The 11,176-nt window shown below is 37.4% G+C and overlaps 3 protein-coding genes across 3 annotated transcripts; 1 reads left to right on the plus strand and 2 right to left on the minus strand.

Moving 5' to 3' along the window:
• Nucleotides 1-2,298: 2,298 nt before the first annotated feature.
• On the minus strand, nucleotides 2,299-6,592 carry LOC100177343 (trichohyalin). The gene is made up of 10 exons (XM_002131205.5): nucleotides 6,314-6,592; nucleotides 6,165-6,205; nucleotides 5,974-6,023; nucleotides 5,629-5,899; nucleotides 5,277-5,429; nucleotides 5,035-5,160; nucleotides 4,562-4,732; nucleotides 3,680-3,769; nucleotides 3,335-3,448; nucleotides 2,299-2,834 (listed from the first exon to the last, which is right to left on the minus strand). Exons 1-10 carry the CDS (start codon nucleotides 6,474-6,476, stop codon nucleotides 2,703-2,705), a joined length of 1,311 nt encoding a protein of 436 aa, XP_002131241.1. The 5' UTR covers nucleotides 6,477-6,592; the 3' UTR covers nucleotides 2,299-2,702.
• A 180-nt stretch (nucleotides 6,593-6,772) lies between these two features.
• Nucleotides 6,773-8,377, plus strand: LOC100179689 (F-box/LRR-repeat protein 12-like). Its single transcript, XM_002131136.5, has 4 exons — nucleotides 6,773-6,978; nucleotides 7,082-7,319; nucleotides 7,573-7,781; nucleotides 7,990-8,377. The coding sequence occupies exons 1-4, from the start codon at nucleotides 6,884-6,886 to the stop codon at nucleotides 8,291-8,293; spliced, it is 846 nt and encodes a 281-aa protein (XP_002131172.1). The 5' UTR covers nucleotides 6,773-6,883; the 3' UTR covers nucleotides 8,294-8,377.
• Nucleotides 8,378-8,554: 177 nt separating this feature from the next.
• Nucleotides 8,555-10,728, minus strand: LOC101243439 (WSC domain-containing protein 1-like). Its single transcript, XM_018811876.1, has 4 exons — nucleotides 10,698-10,728; nucleotides 9,964-10,182; nucleotides 9,388-9,597; nucleotides 8,555-9,006 (listed from the first exon to the last, which is right to left on the minus strand). Exons 1-4 carry the CDS (start codon nucleotides 10,726-10,728, stop codon nucleotides 8,555-8,557), a joined length of 912 nt encoding a protein of 303 aa, XP_018667421.1.
• Between the last annotated feature and the right edge of the window lie 448 nt (nucleotides 10,729-11,176).

Below are 11,176 nucleotides of genomic sequence, written 5' to 3' on the forward strand. Positions count from 1 at the left end.
GCGACGAATGAATAGGTAAATAAATAGAAAAGATAATTATTAATATATAGACAAAGCTAGCATTCCTGCTTATTATTAAACCAATGTATAATATTTTAAAATTTGACTAAAAACTCAGAAAAAAGACTTTCGAAACAAATCTGGCTTAAAACGACTAACATTTGCGCACAATCTTGTTCAAAAAACTAAGCGGAAGTCTGCCCATCTACTCCGTGTGAAAATTTATATATTCTGGATTTAAATTTGGAAGGCCACCTACCAAACAATGCTAAACCTTAGACCTCTTGAACTAAAAATAACTTTCACAGCTCGAGTATATACCACCCTTATAGGAATACCACCAGCGTATAATAAGAGTAAGGCGTCGTTTCAAAATCAAACAAAATCACCGAAAGTGAGTTAATGTGCCTTTGGGAAAAGTCAGCCAGTATTTGACAAGCCGTTAGCGAACGTCATTAAAAATCGAGCGGGCAGCGATCCTTCAATTTATTGGCGCGAACAGCGCTTTTACTGGGTGACCAGTATGTCCTGCGGGAGTATATAACTACAAATTTTGAAATTGTCATCTTGACTCGGTACCGCTGTAGTGTGAACAGAGTGCCTTAGCAAGTTTGTGGTTCTAGTTTACGCCTACCTAACCACAGAACAATAATATCTGTGGCGGGTGAAGGAAATTTACCATTACACCCAGACCTATAGTATTATCACACCGAAAGATTTCCAGAGAAATTGGTTGAAATTGACACCCATTATATATATAATGCATACAGCGCCCACGCATTTAAAAACAATAGACGCGCTGGTCTTATGTGTCGCGGTATACTGAATGCAATAAAATAACCGCATTGAACCATATAAATTACAAACAGAAATCGAATTTAATTTATTTTGGGTTTTAATTGCGGTGAGTAAAAAACACGTCTCAGAAATTGTTATGCCAACTCGTACTCCGTTTATAAGAATGTCAAATTTAAGTCTATTTTAGGCTCATTGTTTTGATATGAATGACGAATTGTTTGTTGTGCTGTGTAGATGTATTGACGCGGCATCGTGACTCGCAACACTCGATCCCTTACACACTACAGGTATAAATGCATCTGCTGCTGGCCGGATGCGAATCATCAAAAAAGTCACTTTTCCGGTACCGGCTGCCGAGTGACGAGGCACCCCACGTGACTAAACCGTGCGCCGTCTCTAGCACGATCTTAGTATAACGTCATAGTGGTAAACAACAATAGATGGCTGATTTCTAATAATACATTTCGGATAAATCTTCTGACACTCGTATTAATTTCTGTTTCCGATTCAACCCTATCTGAACTGCACAGTTTGGCTTGCAAATTACTTTTGTTTAACACGTTCAGAATACAATCTTACTTTTCTGTAGTTCTACATAGGACTTTGTCATAAAGTCAAGCTGATTGCATGTATTGTTAAATTCCCCCTACATGCGTAATTCAAGCCTGTCTCCTGGAGCGCTGTATTACGTAAACCACAGCAAAATCCGCATCAATTAGTTGTGTAAATTCCGCTGTTTAAATCCCAATTACTTGAAAATCGACAAAATTAATCCCCCGCTGTTACGCAACATTGGACATCTGCTTAGATATATTAGGGTAGGGGGGAAGATGGGACATCTTTAGCTCATATATAATATGGAAATATCTTAATCGTGTTTTAAACAAAAAAAAAGATATATAGGAGTCGTGGGGATACAGTTTTATAATTCTTTGAATGCTCTTTGTTTACTAGCAAATTGAATGAGAAAACTAAATGAAAAGAAGTCCCATCTTCCCCCATCCTACTTATGTACAGCGTCTGTATTTACCTGAAACGACAGTTTTTTTTCTGGGAAAAACTGCTGTCGTTGATGTCCGATCACGGCTTAAGGAAGGAAACGCCAGTCAGGATCATGAAAGCCATTGTTTCAAAACAGCCAAACAAATGAAGCGGTGGCCAAGTGCAGATTATTGCTACGATCAAGTTGCCGAGTCAAGCTTGCAGAATTAAGTTTCGAAAACAACAAGTTTCGACATCACGGCAAAGTGGTATACGGCGAATGACTGTAGCCGAGCGGTAATGGGTTCGAGGCTCGATGCTGCTACCTTTAAAAGCGTTTGTGCCCTTGGGTAAGGTAAAAAGCCCACAAGGTATACGAGACAGAACTCACGTTTTATAAATACTATCATCGCCGCGCCAGCACGCGAGAATAAATAAGTTACATTCATTCATTCATTATGCCGCTGCGCACTAAGTTTTACTAAGTTTTTTGACTAGCGAACCCAAAACCGACAGGAATACACCAATTTTGTAATAAATGTTAATTTGAAAATATTGCACTCACATTGTAAAAACCCCACAACAGAAGTGTAAGGTCATAAACTGAAAGATCAAATTTTCGTCGTCGAACTTGGCCAAAGATGTGGAAAAAGAAAAGCTGTTGTGAATGTGTGTGCCTGCTATATGAATGGTAACATCAATTTTTTTTAATTTAAATAACAAAATTAGGTTTATTTAATTGAAGAGATAAAAAGTGCGTTTTGTAGACTTTTACTGTAAAGTATGTAAAGCCAGTGTGTGTTGCAGTGTGTTACTGCGCACACTGACATTTTAGTTCAAAAGTACCAACAGAAATGGATTACAGAAGTGTTAAACAAAGGGTAAATTCTGCACTAAACTGCACCGACCACCATATTGATACATTAGTTTCCGATATGCTTCGTTGCGTTGGGATTGCTCGTGACGTCATCACGGAGATGACGTAGGTGTTCCTGTGATGACGTAAGCAGAATACCGATCGCATTTAGGTGACGTTCTCGCGTGAGTTCAATTTCCTAAGAATTAAAAAACATCAATCTGTTAAATGAATGAATGTGGTAACTTGTAGCCGGGACGAGGAATACGAAACAAAAAACTGTGTTAAAACGACTGTTGTTGCCCCGCCACAAGAGGATATAGAAGTTCATTCAATTTTATATATATTCATTCAATCTATGAAAGTCCATCTTACAACGAAGCATGTCACAAGAGAAAACAAACTTAACGTTTTGTGATAAATTCACGTCAACACGCATAATGACGACATAGTTGCATCGCTGCCAGGTTCAATTATTACGACATAATTCGCATTCTTCAGGACCGATTGGTCGGTTCAATTATAAATAGATGGCACGAGCTATATAAGAAGAGCAGTGTTGCCAGACTTTAATGTACGAATAGTGTTGCCAGTCCAGTTTTTAAGTACAGTGTTTTAAAACGTGAACGTGCGAATAGTGTTGCCATTCGAATTTTACGTCACTAAAATCGTAATATTTTATCTTGCCACTAAAAGTACCTGTTGTTCCTCGCGGGATATACGTAAAATTGATTTCTTTGTTTCTTCTATTGCGTCTCGTTTTATGACGTTACCACGCACTCTCTCCTCTTCCACACTTGCTCTTAATTCCTCCTGTGTAACAAACGGTATTGTGAGGTCATGCTAAAAAACGAGTGCAACTCTTGACGAAAAAAACGCTGCCATACAAACACACAATTCCATGTTACGATCGACGCAACTTAAGTATAAAAAAGTCTCATCAGCGCCATCTAACGGCTACATTTTGTTACTTGAATGAACGAATAAGGATACATACACACACTTAGACAACAGACAGCTATCCACAACAAGCAACCATCCAACCTTGTGTTTTAAAGTAAGTTCAGCAACAAGGTCTCGTTTTGATTTTGCGTTAAAACTCCTCTCTCTCTCAAAGTCTTCTTCAATTTGAACCTGAGAAATAATTTTCTTAAAATTGTTTATTCTTTTACCAAAAGTCCCTAACTACTTATTAGAAAATTATTAATGTTTGCTTCATTAAGTTTTGCCCAATGTTGTCCAATAATCACGTTGCATATAAATTAAAGGGCCTAAACACACCCCACGACACTTTTATTTTTTATGGTAAATTCATAAAGCGACCGTTTTATTGATTCCAAAAATACTTTGCTTATTAAAATTGGTCCAGTATAGGCGGAGATATTCGTCCTCAAACAGTGATCTCTAGCGCTATCTTTTTTTTACTACGAGCTCCGTGATTGTGACATAGGAACGTACTAGTCACGTGACTGATTCATTCGTAAAAGCGAAACCTGCGTTTTTTTTGTGCTTTTTGCGTTTTTTTTTGTTCTCTCGTTTTTCGCTGAAAACACTGCCTCTCGCCTTTCTGAATGAGAGCGGCCACGCTTCAACAATTTTGTCACGTGGGTAGTACACTTCTCAATTTTTTTCGCCACGCAACTTTCAAATCAGTTTTTTGAATTTCACGGTGTTTGAGCTGGAATATCTTTGGTTATACAGAACCGATTAAAACAAGTAAGGTCTCGTTGGAATTAGAAAAACACACTCTATCGATTAAAGCGAAGTACATTTGGGGTGTGTTTAGGCCCTTTAAGGCAACTTATTTATCCTCACATGGCAACGCAAGATCGGTATAACACAGGCGTTTTGTTTCATACACATCGCTCCCCTTACAATTTACCACATATGTAACTTTGTGGGTGATTATTATTTTGGTATTTTTACTTTGACTCCATTTACAGCTGCCTCCAAAGCAGAGGAGCATCGATCCTCCACCATCTTTATCTTTTCCTCCACAAGAAGATCAAGATCATCTTTACATTGATTCATCGCTGACGACAGTTTTTCATCGAATATAGATTGTTGCTTAGTCATTTGCTGAGTCATTAAATCGTTCTGCATGGTCATAAAGAGAAAAAAACATTAAAGTCAATGCTGAAGTCCATAATTTCAATTTGTTCTATTGTATGTATGTAAGGTTCAAGGGACCTAGAATTTCGTAATTTGTCCATCAGCCCAACACCCAGAACACTAATACAAGTATTTGTAAGGATAAAGAAACTTGTTTAGAACATCGACTTACGGGTGATTTTTGTTGGTAGGAGCCATTGATGGTAAATGCCTTGCCCAAGTATATATACACAGAATATACAAACTTATACTTACAATGAGCATCTAGTTAAAAAGTAACATCAAACCTGCTGGTTCAACATAGTGCAACATTTTTCAGTAATTTCCAGCAAGTGTTTCTCAAACTGTAACTTTTGATCCGCAGCCACTTGATTGCATAATGTGGTGTATTGCTCAGTTACCTCTCTCATTGTCTGGTGGCAAAATATAAATGAATTATAAAAAAAGGCACAAAATGGTTTCATTTTTTTTCTAGAACAAAAACATTTGAAATTTTGTTTAAGAAATCAGTTCCAAACACAAAAATTACATTTTCTGAACTTTGTTGGAGCTGCTCCAACTCTTTGCTCTTTTTCTCCTCCAGCTGCATCATCATTATGGAATGTTCCTCCTCTTTCCTTTTTATCTTCTTATTCAGCTCTTCCACTTTGTGGTTTAGTTCCTCACGGAGTTCGTTTAAACTCTGCAAAAAAAAACACAGAAATAACAGGAAATATTAACAGGATAGGTTTCAACATTAGAAAAGTAAAATTATTTAGTATTAGTACATATAAAATAGATAGATAAATTTTAAAATTAACTAAATTTTAAAATTGAGAAAACAAATTAAAAACTTGATACTGTATTGTATTCACAGATACTAAAGTGTAAAGGCCTTTTACCATTTCAGATTGCTCTTTTAAGGCCATGGCAGAGTCTAGTTGTCCTCTTAACTGGACAACCAGATCACTTTCTTTCTTCTGTTCTTCCGCCTTTTTTTCTTTCTCTTTTTTCACAAATACGGATCCTTTTTCTTCAGTTGATAACGTTGAGTGTGCAGATGTAGCATCAGAAAACACAGCATTGAATGCATATTCAGTAACTGCAGGGGATGCTATGGTAGCCGAAACTGTATCGTGTCCCGTGTCACCTGTAGCCTCTTCACTAGTAACACTGCAAAGGAATTATTGTTTACTTTGAATAAAAAACTGTGTTTGACATAGTGTGTATACACAAGAGTAACAAACCTGGTATTAGTTGAGTCAAATATAGATGCTACAGAGGTTGGAAGGGATAGCTGTCAAAATAAAAGGTTTTAAGGTTTTATAATTTCTTGAATGTTCTTTGTTTACTAACAAATGGGACGATAAAATAGAATAAAAAGGGTCCCATCTTTCCCCCACCCTACTGTAATTGATGTATGATAATAATCACTTACTTGTTCATAATTAGATGCCTTTGCAGTATGATTAGGCTCATCTAACAAAATAAAATACACAAAATAATGTATTTCCACAACATAAAAAAACACAATATAAACAAATAAACGCTAAACAAATTTGTAAAAAAATCATTAAAAAATCCCACCTCGTTGATGTGTTGGTGAAATTGGGGGTTTCGCCTGAGCTTCGAGTAACCAGGCTGGTAGATTTGTCGAGGTATTTACGGTAGCAGAGCTTGGTGCACTTCCTTTGTTCAAATCGGCACTTTCAAAAGTTCCGAAATCATCATCGTCCCAGTTATCCGTCATCTTCTTATCTGGTCCTCCGGACTTTTTTCGGAGCAAATTGTAAACAATAAGGGAGAGTAACGTTTACGTGACAACTACGCACGTGAGATCACTTGACACACGACCAATATTCGTAAAATTTTAATTTGTAAATTGAAATACTATATGTTTATTAAAACCACCTATTTTTAGGTTCGTATATGTAAGTTTCCGTTATTTTTTTGGCTCTGCCACACATATTAACGCTGCACATTTTATTCTATTTCTATATACCGTATGGAATTCCCTCTTTTTTTCTGATTACTTGATTAATACGAATTTCTAATTTTGTTGCAATTTTATTTCGTTTTTAGTCGCATAAAAAATCACTTTGCAGTTTACTTTATACTGATCGGCGGTGACTTTATTGTTTTTTTTAACTTCTAACAATGCTTCACCAAGCTAACTTTACCGATTTGCCTGACCACATTATCCTTGAAATATTTATGTATCTTAACGTAAAGGAACTTCTGCGGTTAGTAAGGTAAGAATGTTCATTAGTTATATGCATACTTATTTTGTCATGCATTTAGTGTATACTTCCGTATGTGCCTATCTACGTTGTTTGATTAACAATTACTTTACAGAGTATGCAAACGATTGGAACGTTTAATTCCTGACAAATGGCTTTGGAAAAACGTTCAATTTTCGCCACGGCCAATCCAGAAAACCAAGCTTCGAAGCATTGTTACAAAATATTTCACCAACTCAACTGCAGCAGTGGACATATGTGGAAAATGGAAAAATAAGAACACAACATATGCAATTTCAAATCATATTCTTAAGACAATTGCAGTAAAAAGCCCCAAACTTTCTACTTTCAAGGTTAGGTTTACCTTTTTCTTTACTTTAAACTGTATTACTAAAACTTCATTCTACTGTTTTATGAAATTGCATACTATACTAAACAAATATTTAAGTATTACTAAAGCTTGTATAGGCTAATCCAAAATTACCCACAAAGTTACATACATGGTAACTTGTAACCAGACACAAGGTGTTTAAAACCAGAACAATGGCTCGCAATGCTGCACTGTGAGAATAAACAAGTCATATTCATTTATTCACACGTTTCCAGATTGAAGATGAGAATTTGAACAGCATCTCCTTAGAGTTGCTTCCATCTTCCATCCAACACCTTTCCTTTACTCGATGTGAAATACCACTGTCCTGTTTAAAATCATGCGTGGAAAAGTTTAAACACCTGAAATCGCTATCTTTTCGACGGTGCCCGTGCTTAACAGACACTCATTTAAGTTGTTTTGGAAACCTTCCTAAACTAGAAAAGTGAGTATTGATTTAATTATCAGTAAAGCATTATGTTGACTTTTAATTAAAGTTACATTTGGATATACATTGCATTGCTTAGTTTTTTGTTGCATTTGGGTAACAATATATTTCAATGGCAAATTGGGAAAAACAAAAAATATTAAACAATTTTGAAATAGAATCAAAAGTATTGTAATTTCTTTAAAATTTATTCCCCCCCTTGTAGACTTGAGATAGTTGAGAGTTATCGAATTGATAACGACGCAGTTCGAGTAATCGGTCGGTCCTTCCCAAACCTTCGCAACCTAACTCTCGTTGGATGCGCGAGATGCGGGGACTTGTGTTGTGGCAACATCGTTGAAAAGCTTCCTCTCCTCCAGTCTTTAGAGATTGAGGAATGGACAGAACTTTCCATGCGTGGAGTTAACATGCTTACTAATAACTTGGAAAATTTGAAATTCCTCAGCGTAAAATGCACACAAATCAATAAAGGCAATATTGTCATCCGTGGATCCAGAGTTGGTTTATGATCCACTTTCAAGAATTCTTTTTTCTTTCTAACTATTTTCGTCACCTTTTCTTCTTGATCGTAAAAATAAAGAAATTTTATTTTACCGTTTGTATTGCTAGCAAAGTACATCCACTGATATCATGTTGGTATGTATATGATATATATTAGTGCATCACTGCACGAGGCTATGATTTAGCTTCTGTGTTTGACTCTGCAGAAGGGGCAAAAATTCCCTTACATCCAAATTCCCGTTTAAACGTTGGTCTATACAATAGGTAGGTTAGTTCTCCGCATGTACTTTCAAAGCCCCAATAACTGCGTTGCCTACAGACCTAGAGTCGTCCATTCCCCCTAAAGTTGCTTCTCTGTCGCTCGACTCTTCCTCGTATAGGGGAATCCCCTTACACGTCACGCAATCATTCTTCAGTAGAATTGTCCTCGCCCGTTTTACCTGGTAGTTAATGTAATTGATCAGTGCAGCTGAGAAAAACGTCGTTTCCACACGGTCAGGTCTTTTGTATTCTCCCATCTGGTTTCTATCAAGACAATGTTTTCTCGTCTGAAAAGCGTCGTGTGCTTGAGGTATATGCTTTAACAGCTTTTCGATTTCTTCGTGCGTGTGACTGAGCAAATCTTCGTAATACACCATCCGTACTGGTATTCCGCTTCGAAAAACTTCAGCGATTGTGCTCAGCCATTCGCCCGCCATTGTAGTGGTATAGCTTGACCAGTCTAAAAACATTAATTTGAAAGCCTATGGATACGGAGGTACACCAATACATCCGGGTAACTAATTCTCAATTTATTCACCAAACTTCAGCCTCATTGCAATAACGTATACTGACCCAAATTTGATATGCAATTACCCACTAAGTTTCACACGTAATATAACTCGTAAGCATGTACGAGGTATGGGAAACAGAACATTGTTGCTCCGCCACTCAAGGGTAAATAAGTATAGTAGGGTGGGGGAAGACGAGACACCTTTAGCACATAATATCCAAATATTCTGACCGTGTTTAAAACAATTAACAACGGTCTATAGTAGTCGTAAGGATACGGTTTTATAATTCTCTCCACCCTACTATATAATAAAAAAGTCCAAACCTATACCTGGCGACCTAAAATCCTCCGGTTTTGCAAACCCGACATGGTTTTGCGATTTCCTTCGGTTAAACTCTGCAACCAAAGCTTTGAACGGATTTCGAACCAACAAAATTATCGATGAGTAATCAAAGAGTGAGATACGTTTGTCCGTGTATATATGATCTTTAACCAAAAGTGTGCGCCCGCTCTTACCGTCTTCCATCTCGCCAAGGAAGCCTGAGTTTGATGTGAATAATGTTAAACTAGGGTAAGAAACATTACTGGCATTGTTACATCTAACAAGGTATGTACAGTACTGTGGGGTAAGATGGCTTCACTGGCGCTAAATATCAGATCGTGTTTTTAACAACTAACAGCGCTCTTTTGGAGTCGTGAAAATAGGGTTATATGATTATGTAGGCCTACATACTTTTTTTTTTACTGCTAAATAATACGCTAAGAGAGAATGAAAATATGTACCATCTTGCCCCAACCTACTATACCTTTACGATGACGCAAAATGAGTATATGCAAAATAAAATAAAAACACTTTTCTGGCACTACGTTAAACCATGCAAAACAGAAACGAGTTTTTATCATTACCTTTATTGTACATATCTTTGTCCGTGTACACGCTACCCGTGTATATACCAGTGGCTTGTTCAAGAAGATGTCGCAACCAAGTGTTCCCAGATCCTGGAAAACTAACCAGAGCAACAAGATCACGATGTGGGGGAAGAAATCTCTTCTTCTCGCAGATTGGGTCCTCCAGTCCCGTTCTCCAGATCAGAAGATGTTCTTCTTGAAGAGCATTGCAATCATCTATGTTTATCCGCCATCTTTTCTCGAGTAGTGTTTCGCTCAAAACATAAATATACCGAAATTACAATAAAGCAAACGTTTGTTAAACAAGCACGAATAGTTAAAAATACACCACATATAAGTATGCAGGGCGATCTGTCTGACAAATTATCAAATATTTGAATAACCAATTAGTAATCATTGGGTAGAGACGATTAAACCGTTAAGTGTTTAACCGAAATAAGTGTACAGGCGGCCGACAGTGGTGGCATCATCGAGCTCTAAGCACGAACCGCTGTGTAACGATGACCTTAAGGTGGGGAAAGTTGGGACACCTTTAGCATATAATATCCAAATATCCTGATCGTATTTTAAATAATTAGCAACGGTCTATGGGAGTCGTGAGGATACGGTTATATAATTCTTTAAATTTTCTTTGTTTACTACCAAATGGAAAGAGGAAATAGAATGAAGAGGTGTCTCATCACCCCCCCACTCTACTATTTGATATTACCAGCATATCAATAAAAACCTACCTCGCGTGCACGCAATTGCACTTATTGCCATTGTAAACCACGAGAGCGGTGCGATTCCTGAAACAAGACGCAAAACAGTCGTGTAAAGAAAGATTGTCCGTGGTCAGTGCTTGCGTTTCGGCTATAGAGTTTCGGCTAAACACGAAAGCCCAGAAGCACCCGATGAAATTTTCACTCAGCAAACGCCCTGAAATTACACACCGCAAGTAATATGAACATGAGGAGTACATATGCGTGGCTTACCGATGTCAGACGACGCCTGGCAATTGCCACGTAAATGGTACAAGTGCGTGTGGTCTTCTGCGAAGCTCACACTTGGACGAACGAGAAAACTTGAAGCTTCTGTCGAAATTGCGAAACCGCATCTACAGTTTGTGGTTGAAAATGTAGCAAGTGTCGCTTTTCTACGAAATAAAATAAGATTGTTTTGAAATACACACTTGCGTTAAACGCTCATAACGCCACTGTATTCGTAATCA

Source organism: Ciona intestinalis, chromosome 5 (assembly GCF_000224145.3).
Source record: "Ciona intestinalis chromosome 5, KH, whole genome shotgun sequence".
NCBI classification, from domain to species: Eukaryota; Metazoa; Chordata; class Ascidiacea; order Phlebobranchia; family Cionidae; genus Ciona; species Ciona intestinalis.

Coding starts and splice junctions, on each gene's coding strand:
- LOC100177343 (XM_002131205.5), bottom strand. CDS start 6,476: ATGACGGATAACTGGGACGATGATGATTTCGGAACTTTTGAAAGTGCC. Junction 6,206..6,313: donor TTCACCAACACATCAACGAG/GTGGGATTTTTT, acceptor TTATTTTGTTAG/ATGAGCCTAATCATACTGCA. Junction 6,024..6,164: donor AGGCATCTAATTATGAACAA/GTAAGTGATTAT, acceptor TTATTTTGACAG/CTATCCCTTCCAACCTCTGT.
- LOC100179689 (XM_002131136.5), top strand. CDS start 6,884: ATGCTTCACCAAGCTAACTTTACCGATTTGCCTGACCACATTATCCTT. Junction 6,979..7,081: donor GAACTTCTGCGGTTAGTAAG/GTAAGAATGTTC, acceptor ATTACTTTACAG/AGTATGCAAACGATTGGAAC. Junction 7,320..7,572: donor CCAAACTTTCTACTTTCAAG/GTTAGGTTTACC, acceptor ACACGTTTCCAG/ATTGAAGATGAGAATTTGAA.
- LOC101243439 (XM_018811876.1), bottom strand. CDS start 10,728: ATGGCAATAAGTGCAATTGCGTGCACGCGAG. Junction 10,183..10,697: donor TGCAATTGCGTGCACGCGAG/GTAGGTTTTTAT, acceptor GGATAAACATAG/ATGATTGCAATGCTCTTCAA. Junction 9,598..9,963: donor CAAAGATATGTACAATAAAG/GTAATGATAAAA, acceptor CATCAAACTCAG/GCTTCCTTGGCGAGATGGAA.